At 32.0% G+C, this 14,705-nt stretch overlaps 1 protein-coding gene across 1 annotated transcript in view; it reads left to right on the plus strand.

Annotated features, from left to right (window-relative positions):
- Positions 1-9,631, plus strand: part of LOC137932160 (phospholipid-transporting ATPase ABCA3-like) — a 32,462-nt gene extending 22,831 nt beyond the window's left edge. Inside the window, exons 22-31 of the mRNA XM_068775746.1 lie at positions 232-357; positions 1,014-1,137; positions 1,670-1,800; positions 3,141-3,265; positions 3,388-3,568; positions 4,819-4,980; positions 5,501-5,658; positions 6,201-6,489; positions 6,947-7,058; positions 8,810-9,631. Of these exons, the coding sequence (XP_068631847.1) occupies positions 232-357; positions 1,014-1,137; positions 1,670-1,800; positions 3,141-3,265; positions 3,388-3,568; positions 4,819-4,980; positions 5,501-5,658; positions 6,201-6,489; positions 6,947-7,058; positions 8,810-9,002 (1,601 nt within the window). The 3' untranslated portion in view covers positions 9,003-9,631. The remainder of the gene's footprint in view (positions 1-231; positions 358-1,013; positions 1,138-1,669; positions 1,801-3,140; positions 3,266-3,387; positions 3,569-4,818; positions 4,981-5,500; positions 5,659-6,200; positions 6,490-6,946; positions 7,059-8,809) is intronic.
- Positions 9,632-14,705: the final 5,074 nt, after the last annotated feature.

The following is a 14,705-nucleotide window of genomic DNA, read 5'->3' on the forward strand; positions in this document are numbered from 1 at the left end:
CTCGAACTTACGAGTGAATGTTTCATACTGGGTTTGACGGTCTAACTGTAGCTAGGCTGTAGTTTGTTTGCACCAGCGGCCAACTTCTCTGTTCAAGATAGTGCGCTATATGGCCTGCTCGTAAGTACACAGGCTTTAATGCTGACCACAATAATAGTTACGTATTATTTTAGGCATTGTTTTGGATTTTTAGTGTATATAATTCTTAATATTGTTTAATTCCGAATGCAGGTCGCTTATACATCTGCTTGATGCTCTACGGGGCGGCAATGTTGCCGCTTCACTATCTCTTTTCGCACGCGTTTTCGGGCCCAGCATTGGGTTTCGTGATCATGTTCTTCATAAATGTGTTATTTGGTAAGTGTAGCATCAATTTAAGTTCTTAAATTTTCCTTATTTAAAACGGTTGAATAATTTTACTCTTAAATCTTCTACTCTTAGATCTGTTCTTTTTTGTAAAGTTGTTGATGTTTATTATTATTATTATTTTAAATTGATGATGGGCTATGGGCTGTTTGCGTTTTTAAGTTACCAATAAATGTTACGAGTTTTTCTTCGTATGAATACTAATTTCTCGACTATTGTTTAAATAAAATAGAACGTGTTAATAATTTTATAAGACTAAATTTCATTATTAATCTGAATTTAATGTCAGTGAAAGAAAATTAATAGCAATAGTAATAAAAATAAAAATTGTGTGTATTTTTAAACCTCAACAACAACGTAAACATATATAGAAAATAACAGTAAATCTTAAAACTAGTGCATACGCTAATGACAGATGAGTGCAACATGTTCACCAAAAATGGGAACAACCTAATTTTATTGTAATTGAAACTACAAACCTGACAAGAAATAAACATAAAACAATATGATAATAATAAATGAAAACATACGCTAAATAAACAATAGGAACTATGTAATGATATTTAAATTTACTACATCACAACCATCTATAAGACGCTATGAAATTAATAGAATGTAAAATTTATTAAATCGATGTCATTTTGTAGGAATGATGGGTGCACAGATTGTACAAGCTTTGGCGGCACCTCAACTCGACACGAAAGAAGTGGCGGACATAATGGACCAAGTTTTACAATTCTTCCCGCTTTACAGTCTTGTGACCGCTGTAAGGTACTGTAAAATAAAAATGAACATTTAGAAATGTATACGCAAGAGTATATTATCAATTTAATAAATAATCGTTAAACTTCATAGTTACTGTGATTATTAAATCAAACAGCCCATTTAATATAATTTAAATTAAAAATAGCGCGAACAGACGCTACGCTTTAGATGCCTTTGTCCAACTGTGGACGCACTATGATCCGGATGATGATGAACTAAATGACTGAACACTTGATTATTTATAAAAATAGTTTCTGTTAATTTTTAATTCAAAAGAGAATTGTTTAATGTTATTACCGAAAGACATCATTAATTACATCAATTAACTAATGTTTTTTTTTTAAATGTGTGCATATACGTGTATATGTCATACAGCTTTACTGATCTCTTATGTTAAAGCGTAAAAAAGTAAATTTATTTTAAGATCGCCATCAGATTCTTAAATTTTTTGGCAAATTTCCAGTTAATATAAATTTATTTAACAATTATTTCTCTACGGCCGTAAACATGTGTAAATATTGTTTTTTTCCATTTACAGAAATTTAAATCAAATTGGTTTGACGGAGTATACGTGCTTGGAGAGTTGCGAATACTTGACTGCTATTTTACCCAATATGGATGAATGTACAATGGAGACGTTATGCGAATCCTTCTCCGAGTCATGCTGCGGTTAGCTTTCACCCTTTAATATATTACATTAAAATTATTATCGATATATTTAAGACTAGAGGAGATAGAATTTGTTATTAATCATTAACGGCTGAACTTGTACTTGACTTTAAATTCTAGATATTGTATAATAACAAAATATTATACTGCAGAGCCGAAAAATCTAACGAATAATATTGGATATGAATTTACTAATGATTGGTTTATTGTTGGAGACTTCTTATAGCAAATCTAATCATAGCATTTACGAGTATTAGGATGATTGAACTGTATAGAACTTGGTTTACTGACTCATTAGCATGGTTATATTATAGTGGATGTACCAAACATTGCTAAATTTAATTTAAAAACTGTTGATATTCTGGCCGGCTCTTATCAGCAGATCAGCGGTCTGTGCCGGTAGCATCTTCTTATATACCGCCGGCAAATTGAAGTAAATTATGACGTGATGTTTTCGATGTTGTCAACCTTATCCAGGCGCCTTCATATAGGTTAGGGATTCCTAAACTATTTTGGGCAAGAGATGTTCATTCCAAAATAAACTAATACCAAATAGCCATATTATTTTGCTGAATAGCTTTGAGAAACCTACCTTTAGTTTTTCTTAATAATGCATAATAATTTCCATTTTAAAAAGTTTTCGGTGAGTTAAGATAGTAAACTTCACATCATTTTATCGTCAAAATTTAACAACATAAATTGATATAAAGTTTAGTTAGTTTTTTATGCATTAATATTGCAAAGTGAAATGAAAGAAATTGAAAAATATAGTTTCCTTTAAAATATTTCTTCAATTTAGTAGGTAAACGTAATCTAACTTGGACAGTGTGTTGTGGTCGATTTCTACACTGGATTTTACACTTTTATTGGGGGTCTTCGCCCAAAAATCAGTTTTTGTTTATTTTGATATCAAAGGTTTGATGCCGATCACTTTGGAAATCCCCACTTCAAATCATAGGGAATCAGAAAATATACAAATTGTCTGGTGAAATAAGCGCTTTCAGAAAGTACCAACGCTTTTATCAATTTTACATATGACTATTTCACGCTAAAGCATTATGATATTAAGACGTAACATTTCAAACTGATAAGCGCTAATATGGAATACCATAGCTTTAGCACAATAGCAAAACTGTATTACAGGGAAGTCCTGGTATCTGTCGGCGTTAACAAAATAATGAGTGTATTAACCAAATAATTTTATACTTACTGTACGTTAACCGTAATATTTTTTAAAAAAATTAATAACTAGATACGTAAACACATTTATTTAATATACATTATTCTGCATGAGCAAACGTAATATTGACAATTTATTAATTATAAATTGTTATTTGCAGTTCGGGAAAACCCATATTTTGATTGGGAGGAGCCCGGGATACTCCGATATTTAATATCTATGATGGTGTCGGGAGTCGTGCTATGGATGCTTTTAATGATTGTTGAATATAGAATTTTCCAAAAGGTAATAACATAAAAAGAGCACACGATAAATTTAATTATTCCTAGTTGTAACTTATTACCTAAGATATAATAGGTTGAAATTATCATGCGTACGTTTTAAAGTTTAAGAAAAAAATGTTTTAGATATTTACCAGTGGGAAACAACCGCCGCTCATAGATGAAACCGAATTAGACGAGGACGTCGCTGATGAGGCCCGGCATGTTAAGCGTATCAACGGCTCCGCGCTCTCGCAACACGGTCTCGTGGCGAAGAATCTCTCCAAATATTATGGAAATAATTTAGCTGTCGACCAAGTGTCCTTTAGTAAGTTTTTTTCGGACTTTTTTTTTACAGGCCACTTTCAAAATTTTGGTGGTTTATATGTCCAATATTATTGAAACTCGATAAAAGTTTCAATAATAGATCTAACTATTGAAATTTGTTTTGCGTCTGAATTCCGACGACTAATTAAGTAATAGATCTGAAAAAAAAAATTAAGAACTGATGGGTAATTACAAAAAGTTTTGCGGACGTCGGCGTTGATTTGCAATTTGTTGCACTTTATATGAAATTATCAAGTTTTTACAGTTGTTGAGCTTTTTAATATATTTTCTGTCTACGTTGATTGGTGAAGTCAAGCCAATTTTTGGCTATTACGATAGAATGCTGATACATTTCCGTAGACTCTCGCTTACGAATTATGAACTCCCACTTTTTGTTACATCGACGTAGGCACTCGTAGTAGACAGAGACTACTCTCCCGTCGCCCTTTAGGGATCCATTAGGACCGCTTTGGAATACAGTGCCTTAAACTATCAGCTCTTAAATATTAAATACATAAAAATAGTTAATGCTAGAGGCTTATTTTGGATTCGGGAGTAGTTTGGATGTTCACAAGATACCCTACCTTCTTGAGAGAGTTCAAGATTATATAAGATTACATTTTTAGATTATGTAATATTACGTAAGATTAACACCCTAGATGGTCGTCCTAATGAGGAAGAGATCTATCTAAATTGTTAGAAACGTGCTACAGTCCTAGGGCTGGGCTATTATGGATAGTTGGTCCCAGGGTATGCGTTGTTCACGCTACCCTCAGTATTCCAAAGCTAACCTTTATTGGATTCTTTTTAAATTATTTGTTTAATCATGTTATCATCTACGACATATGATTTAAAATTAATTGCAAAATCATCAAAAGCTCATTAAAAACATTTTATAAATAAGAATATATAAGTCGACATACAAATAATGCTTGAACTTTACCAAGAATAATTAAATTATTTGTATATAGGAGACAGGATTTTAATAAGCATTTTTAATTTAATTAAAATTTATTTAATCAACATTTAAGCATAACTATACATACTATTAATGCTTTCGTTCTTTAAGAAAAATATAGTTGATTGATGACGATCGTGAATAAGTTTGCGAAGAAGAAAATGAATGTACAGAAAAACTTAATTAAGTCTCTCGTTAAACACCTTTGTAAATTATATTTTGATACAGTATATTTTGATACATAGTTGTTTTCTATGTTTAGAATTAAGATGTAACGGTACATATGTCTACAGGCGTTAGTGATGGCGAATGCTTCGGATTACTGGGCGTGAACGGTGCTGGCAAGACGACAACTTTTAAAATGCTCATGGGCGACGAAACAATTTCAAGCGGAGACGCGTTCGTTAGCGGTTACTCTGTTAAAAAAGATATAACTAAAGTATACGAGAATATTGGTAAGAATGGTAAAATGCAATACACATCATGATTTTTTAATTGCAGGACGGCCTCAGTTGGAAGCAATTTTCATCCAGTGTTTTCCAACGATTATAACAAGGTCGCATATTCTACGATATTATATGAACAGAATATGCGGTTTGTCGACTGCCACTTCTACTTAGAATTCAATCCTCTGGGCAGTTTCAAATGAAGAAGTATTACGATTTCGTGATTGATTTTAATTAGATTTCTATAATTGATTAAAATTTAACGTTAAAATAATTTTAATATCGATATAAAGGGTGATAAATACATAGTTTTACAATACATACACACTAATTATTACAAATTAAAATAAAAATACTAATAGGCATTGTACAGGCTCACGATATGCGTTATCCTGTATGAATAAAATAATCCAGACAAATTTAATCTCATCAAATATCACCTGTCATCAGTTTTATTAAATGATACATAAAAATAATTAAGTATATAATTTACAAAAAATTAAGAAAATAATAAAATTGTCGCCTCTAGGTTATTGCCCTCAATTTGATGCTGTGTTTGGGGAATTGACTGGACGGGAAACATTGCGTCTTTTTTCTTTATTCCGTGGTCTGCCTTCGGAAAACTCAAACATTAGAGCCGAAACGCTTGCGCAATCGCTGGGATTCACAAAACATTTAGATAAAAAGGTAGAGTTTTTAATATTTATATATTTTATATTTTAGGTTAGTTTAAGTATTTTTTAGATTATTTTTTATGGAGATGTCGATATCCTTCAAAACGCGCAGAAGGGACGGTTTAAAAGTGTAGAAATTCTACATAACCATGTCCTACCCCCAGAGGCAATGTAAGGTATAACAGGCTCATTAATAACATATACGTAAAAATGATATAAACAATATTGAAAAGTACCGGTGTATCAATTATGTTATCTTCACAAAGGGGTAATATGGAAAGTCCGTTTTATTATATATATTAACTATGGAGGGAAGATTCTTTTTCTAGGACACCAGTAAGGACCAATGTAACTTATCCTTTATACTTCCGCGTAACAAAAGGTTACGTTTGCCTTAGCATATTTTGCTTACCATCGTACACTTGTGCTTCTAACAGTTAATCAATGATCTATCGTCTTAAATGTTTATATAACGTACGTTGTATTAACAGCGTATGAGCTTGGTTGAATGGATGGAGGTATTGAGAAAGTGATCGTCTGAGGTGCGGGTCGCAGGTGTCGCAGTACTCGGGCGGCAACCGGCGGAAGCTGAGTACGGCGGTGGCGCTGGTGGGGCGCACGCGGCTGGTGTTCGTGGACGAGCCGACGAGCGGCGTGGACCCGGCGGCCAAGCGCGTGGTGTGGCGCGCGCTGCAGGCGGCCCGGCGCGCGGCTCGCGGCGTGCTGCTCACGTCGCACAGCATGGAGGAGTGCGAGGCGCTCTGCTCGCGTCTTACCGTAATGGTCAACGGACGCTTCCAATGCCTTGGCACGCCGCAGCACCTCAAGAACAAGTTCTCTGAAGGTTGGTTGTAGAAAAACTTAAAAAGACGAGCGCCGCAACTTTATCCATTTTAATGAGTATTCCATTGCTATTATAAGCCTTTCATAAGATAAGTTCGCTCTGAATGAGATACCTTAGTGTAATTAGAGGTACAGGAGCGGAGTCTTAGAAAATGTGGTGATCTGTTAATATATTATACTGAACCTTGATCCCTTACAAAATATTTAGGAAACTCAGAGTTTTAAAAATAAACTTATACCTGAATTAACATCTTTGTTCGATTATCTATTAATTTCTGTGGGAGGGGAGGGGAGCTCGGGGGTTTTAAGATGCAATATTTCCATAGTTCGCAGAAAGTGTATCATACTGGCATATACAATTTTCACGAATTTAATAAAATATAGTTTATAAGAAGATGCATCAATATATTTCAATGCAAAATTTGCATATTATTGAACAATTATATTATTTCTTTTAGGTTTTACCGTGACTATTAAAATGAAGTCGAATGACGATGGTACGCCGAATGAAAACAGCATCGTGGGAATAAAAAATTTCATTAACTGTAATTTTACCGATCCAAAGTTGATGTAAGTTCGAACAATCTTTTTATCATTGCTTATTTTTCTAGTTATTAAGCTCTCTGCTGTAAGGTTATTATTGACTTAATAACTTATAGAATAATCTACTCTACTAACAATGAAAGTAAAACTTAATTCAAGTCTTTTAATCATGAAACAAGAATTGACCACGGATCACTTGGTCAATTGTTGCTTGAAATTGAAATAAATATTTTCACTATGATATTACATTAAATACAAACAAATTTATAGGATTTTTCATCGTTGCCTATTAATTTGCAGATATATTACACTTACATTATACAGAAGAGTATATTAATTGTTTTTAAAATAAAAAACAGCAACTCCTTGCTATTGAAGTTTATTAAAACTCATAACTATAACATTATACTTGTGGATACATTTAGAAAATAAATAAAGAATCTCGAATTCTCGAATTGTCTGTTAATTCTATAAGTAACGAAAATTTAAAATATAAATAAAAAAAATGTAACTTTTGATACATTATATTTTATTTATAATTCCAGTTGAAACTTATCTAAATGTATGTAGTAGACAGAAGTAAATTTTTATTTTTTATTTTTAATTCTATTCCCACTAGCATGGAGACCAGTGAGTCCTTTCATTTCTTTTTTTCTTATTTACTTTTTGAAAACATTCCATGCCCAGTCCTCAATTTCTTTACTTCTACTTTTACATATTCGGTACTAATTTTCATTAATTCTATTCTTGTCTTCCATTTACACAGTCTTGCTTATTTTATTTACCTAAACATTCCTACTTTTTTCTTCATTTATAATATTTTATAAACTCCTCATTTGTTGTCTTATCTCCGATGAATTCCGCAAATACGTTAGTTTTTACCATTTCACCAATTTTATTCTACCCACACCTTTCTTGTACATATATGGGATACTCAGCGAGAACGTATGCAATTGTTTCCGGTTTTTCATAGATGCACTGGCAGAGTGGACTATCCATGCAGTTAAATTGGTTCAGTTACTCGGAAAATCCACTATGCCCAGTGAGAACGTGTACACGAAATGGGTTTAATTTAATTCTTGTCAATATTTTCGCGATTTCTGTGGCATTTGGAAATAACAACTTGCTAGTTTCAACTGTCCGTCCTCCCTGGTACCTTTTATCACAATCAGACACTGTATAAAGTTTAATACAGTGCCTACCAAATGATACTGGGCAGACATCGTAATCCGTCTTCCTCTTCATCCTCAGCGCCGCCTCTTTTACCTGCTCGTTTCTCAGCATCCCCTCTTGAACCTTTATCCAGAAAAGATTGATTTCGATTTTTTGATTGGTTACCTATTGGTTGTTTTATTTGATCTTACTCGTAATTATGAGATGATCTCAAGCGCGAACATAGAGTCACTATATATGCTGAAGACACCGCGTTACGTTAACGTTTCATTCCTATTCAATCTTTTACCTTTCATACCCCGCCACAATTTCACAATTATCCAATCAATTTCTCCATTACTTATTTGAAATTTTATTACATTTCAATTACTTATTTTACTTTTATTATTTTGACTAATACCTATTACACAATATTTTGTTAGCTTCTTCCGCGATGTTTTATTGCCGTGGAGTTCAAGGCGAATCGCATACAAAAAAAGTCGGCTACTATATCTTCATTTAAAACGTGCCGTCGGTCGGGGCCAAGGGGTTAATAGTTATATGACATGTGCTATGGAAACTTCAATTATTTGTACAGAATTAACGTAGTGTTTTTTTTCTTCCAGGGAAGAATATCAAGGTCTATTGACTTACTATTTACCTGACAAGAGTATGGCGTGGTCAAAAATGTTTGGAGTTATAGAACGGGCTAAGCGAGAGCTTGAAGTTGAAGATTACAGTATATCTCAGACGACTCTCGAGCAAATATTCCTACAATTCACCAAGTACCAAAGAGAAGGTCTTCAACCATCGTCATAGATAGTCCAACATGTCATTTAAACCAAACCTTTATTTAATGTAATAAAATCAATTCTCGAACAAAGTAAACCCTCTCCATTATGACAAGCTATATAAATGTATGGCAAATGACAAATTATTGCATATGGATATACTTGACACATTTTAGTGAGGGAATATCTGGTCGAAAATAATTAATTATAACCTGTGATAATGTTTTGTGTTTATGTCAAAAATGACAGATTTAAACGTTTAGCGCTATCAATGCAGTGTTTGTGTGTAGCTATATGATTGCAAAAAGGTTGCACTTTTACTGGTAGCTGTTTGAGAGGGTATTATCTCATCTATATGACATGATGAAGTGGTACGTACTTTATGGTACTAAAACCCATAACTAGAGACCTTTTTCATATTTTCAAACATACACATGGGTATGCGCACAAATTATTTAAATGTATTTTTTATGAAATTTGACATTTTGTGAGTGAAAATGCAATCTGTTCATTTTTATTTTTCTTGTTGCCGTTTTTAATTTATATTCGGTAAACATTGCTTTTTTGTATATTATTGTCCGATAACTTTAAATATCTGTTTAAAATAAAACAAGGAATTGTATAATTTTGTTGCTCTCTATTTTTTAATTGACATTAAATAAATAAGGGTATTAATATTTTAAAGAAATAATTCCGATTACTACAGTTATAATAACTGAAAACGTTATATAATTCGTTTATTATATGTTTGTTGTAAATACTTTTTTTGGTGTTAATAATAGGTTTTTCTAACCATTCGTGGGCGGTAATAAATGCTATACGAAAATATATTGCAATTTAAATGATAATGGACATGTGATTTTGCATAAGTTAATCCTATAAAGTGTCTTTAGATTTAAAATAATAATAAAATGTACTTAATTGTTAAAAATAAAAAAATGAAAGACTCTTACTTCACTATTATTATAGAAATAACCAGATGCAAATGTTGAAGTGTTGCTTACTATGGATAGAACGGAAAAAAACTGGATATACTTACATACACGTGGTAATTAGACGTGTTTGTGCACAGTGGAGATGGGCAAAATATACCCCTGACAAGAAAAGAGTGATAATCGTTATCTATTTTTTAGATCTTGGAGTATATGCTACTCTTTTATATCTTAATTTAATTCTAACTTATTTAGCGCGGTACGGCTCCGAGAGAATAAGGCAGCTAAGACTGTAATTATATATTCTTTATATCTTCGGCTCTTTGAGCTGACTTATTAAGGCGTAATAAACCGAATGAAATTGAAATATTGGAATCTTAAAAATTATGGCGAATGAATGAGCGTTTTGGTTGCATTTGCTTTCTATTAAGCATTTTTTGTCTTTTTCATAAAGCACAAAAGAACTAAAAACCCGCGCGTGAGATGTTGTCGTTCCGAAAATCTTTAGTTTAAATTTTTAATACAAACATACAACAGCTATCTGTCTGTCTCTCTTTTACGTGTAAATTGCTATATAAGCCCATCTCTTTCTTTCTAACTTTGAATGAGCCGAAACTTATCACGAAAATTGACTTTTAAGATATAGAGATATAATTTAAGCACATGTGAGCTAGAGAGTGATTATATCTTTTGCAAAGATGTATATCTTATATTTAGCTCGCGAGCTGTCCATCTCTAGTGCACAGGTAGAATCCGAAAATCATTGAAGTGACCTCCGTAATTTCTAGCCGATGTAGCTGTTCAATAGGGGCCTTTCACAATCACCTGGAATTTGACTTTTCAAAATCCCTTATTGTCATACTTACTGCGATGACCCCTGGAAATATTTCGTCATAAAAGCTACCCATCACTCTGTAAAAATGATTCATAACCATTAAAGTTTTTTTAAAAGCGGAATATAAATAAATCAATAAATATCTAAAATATGAAACAATTTTTTATTGTGCAGAGTCCAAGGATTTCAGAAATATTTTGAGATATCTATAATCAGCATTTGTTTTCGATATATTACGGCAAAGTTTTCATAGACATTCCTGGTCCCTTCCGTGTCACCTCTTTTCATATTATCCTTTTAAACCCCAAGCAGCGTAATCGCGCTGTTCAGATTTTATGTCGAGAAAGTCCAGCACATTTCGAGCACTGCGGACAACTGATGGTGCGTTATACGTTTGCTGTTTTAGAGCGCTCAGGTTTACTTACGCAAGTACATCATACAGCACCTTTTGGAGCAAATAGTTTATTTTACGTCATCGTGCTTCTTGGGTATTTTTCGTACATTTACAGGGAATAAGCGATCGCGCTGCTTAGGATTATTCAACAGTGTTTTTTGGCACTCAAATTTATTATTATTAGTTTAGCATATCCAAATTCCGATAATATATAAATAAAACCAACGATATGGTAAGTACTTTAGTTTTATTAGAAATCTTGTAAACCTACGTTACATATAGACACTTATAAAATATTCACGCCGCAAAATAAGTAAAACTTGCTGGGAGGTATAACATGTAAAGCCTTAACATAAGATCCATCGCCGTCTTAAACCTTATAGTGTAAGGGCGCGAATTACTTAAAAATCTATTTTCGAGTAATATTATTACATTAAACACTAAAAACAACTGGCAATCATTGTAACGCAAAACTGGCTCTAGCCATTGCTCAATAGGAACGTCGCTCCGCACAGCAAATGAGAACGATTTTTAATAAATACAATTGATTTTAAAAAGGGACAATTAGCGGCAAAATAATCACAAAACATATCACAAAGTTAATTCTACGATTAAAATTGATTACAGACAAGGAACGTAAATACTGGGACATTTAAATACAGCAATTAATGTAATATGTCAACAAACATGTATATGGCGATTTATGAATCTTAGCATGTATTGTTTAATGCCAAAATAAAAAAAAATCAGTGTAAAAATGGTAAATAAAAATATTTCGTTATTCGAATTGACAGTGCTTACACCGTACCGACACATCGATGAATAATACCGAACTGATATGATAATATTAGTAAATGTTTGGTGATGTATGTCAGCATCTAGATGCCCACTGCAAGGCATTGACCTCCTTCAGATCGCCACGATTACAGGTACTGCGCTGCCCGCATTCAGCAACTTCCTGTGACCTTAACTAAGTTGATGTCCGCTAAAAGGCTGTAAATATTATGCCTAGAGACGGAGCTTGTCTACATCAAAACTTTTGTCTTAAATAACTATTTACGAGGTATTATACTCTCGTAAATATTATTCAAAGGTATAATTTTGATGGTAATATACATTGTAATATCAGCAAGCGCCATATTCATATTTGTGACTTAACGTCTAAGTTCACAATATTGATTGTACTTCAAAAATAAATAATACAAAATGTAAAGCGCATTAAAATTAATATCATTCAGATTATTCGATTCTTGTGAGCTGTACAACTATACTTCATATGTTTAGGAATATCAAACTTAAACAGAGGTGATGTTAAAAATGCCGGCGCATTCTACTTCGTTCGTGACCAAATCTTTTCCCACAAAGGCCGCTTGATTGTGGAATGCGTTACCACTGAATATAAGACGTGTTATGTCGCTTCCTATTTTTATGAACATGGTTAAGTAATATTTACACGACTATTAATTAATATTTTTACTTTTCTTTCTTATTATTCTCTCTCGGGCGAGTGCCATTAGAGTTAATTTGATGTTTTTATTTATTAATGTATTTATAATTTTGTTCTATTAGCCGGAAAGTATGTCGTTTCTGTCGATGTATTTTACAGAAAAATCGATTGATTTTTTACCGCTCTGGCATTGGCATGTACTTGATAACGAAGGTGATTTTTAGTTAATTAGAAATAAAAACTTATTAAAAACGCAGTCGTGTAAATTTAACTTTAGAAAGCGACATTACTTGCCGGTTTCACTAATCTTAATAATGATTTACATATACACATAATTTGACGTTTTAAACATCAATTTATGTGTTTATTCATATCACACACACATATGTTTGTATGGATACGTCGAATACCCGCTATGTGTCCTTCTATCTTTTTTTATTAGCTATTATGCAACTAAGCACATATTTTAAACGATTACAAAAAAGATCGATAAACCAAATAACACTGATGTATTATGACTAATATAATTTGCCAGCTAATACTAACATTTAAAAATCAACAGAGAATGGCATGTAACAAAATTACGTAGTACGATAATAGTGGAAAATTCAGATCTAGAGCAACCGTTTTTAAATTTCTTAGACTAAACTTGACGCTGTGACGGACAATGAATTATACGTTGCGCGTGTTTTTTTTTAAATTTCATTTAGTTTTATTGTTTTTAATTTCTTAAAAAAAAAATTATTCGATTATTTTCATAACTATTTAGGGCAGCGCCAGTTCATTGTTTTATTCCGTCATTGCATTTAGATATTTATCGTGCCAATCACTGACAATAAACATTATAATTTGATTACAAAATAAAATGTATATTACCCCTTAATATATCGAGTTTGACATTTGAATTTACAGTTTGGTTACCTTAACCTATGAAGTACAGCAATGTGATTTGTTAATTAAAATTAATAAATCTACTGTTACATCAACATATATGTATCACAGTAACATAAGACATATGTTTAATAAATAAGAACATTTTGGATTTGATCCTGTTAGAATTAATAACATCATAAACCAAATACGTAATAAATTAAGACAAAATTGAAATAGTTCTTTGAAATTGAGGTGCACAGATCTTCAGATTTTAAAGTATATGTAAAAGCCTCATATGAACGGAAAATGTGAAGTATATAATGTAAATTTCTTTTTTTGAATAGTTTAAAGAAAACGACGTTTCTTCTGAGCTGACGACTTAAGGACGAATAGTCTACGAAAGGTACGTTAGCTTAGTTACCACTGACCACAGAAGTTAGTGAAGCATTGAGATTTATAAACTGATTCAGATATCACTGTTGTACAATAGAATCACTTACAATTAATAAGCACACAATAGTAAAGCACCACAATATTTGCTATTAAAATAAGTACCATGTAATAAATTCCTATATTATTCTAAACGAATTCTAACATCGAGTTTACACCGTTTAACGTCGAAATACGTGGCTTTACAAAAATTGTAAACAAAAATTGTCTAATAGCTGAATTGCACTTTCAGTCTTAGAAAGTTAGCGATTTTGATTATATCATAAAAATATATCGTTTAATAGCACATGAAACATATCTATGGCAAGTAATATATAACAATTATTAATTAATATTGAATCTTAACCTTTACTACCATTATTTAAAAATTTGAATATATCTTAAAAATCCGTTCAGACTTGTTCGAGAATTAATATGAAATTTATATTTCCTCAGCAAACACTTGCTAATTTACATTTTAAGATATTAACGTTATACATTTCATTGTACTAGCAAAACTGTTTAAAAATATTAACTGCTTATGGTAAAGTCTGATAAATGAATTTTGATTTGTAAACAGACTTTTTAAATCTAGCAATACTTTACGGACATGTTGAAGTGTTACATTTATTAACTATCTTTTAGATATTAATATAATTTTGTTAATTGTTTCAATCCGAGTAAATAACTATAACAACATTAATAGCAACAGTTACGAATACACATCTAAACATTAAACACGCATAAAAATAATAAATATCGAAATTTTTAAAATCTGTAACTAAAGCTTTCCGAATTAAATATTTAGTGTAAATACTCTA

This window comes from Battus philenor, unplaced genomic scaffold (assembly GCF_028537555.1).
Source record: "Battus philenor isolate CCGP_79_NKW_IND1 unplaced genomic scaffold, ilBatPhil1.0.hap1 SCAF_9, whole genome shotgun sequence".
Taxonomy (NCBI): domain Eukaryota; kingdom Metazoa; phylum Arthropoda; class Insecta; order Lepidoptera; family Papilionidae; genus Battus; species Battus philenor.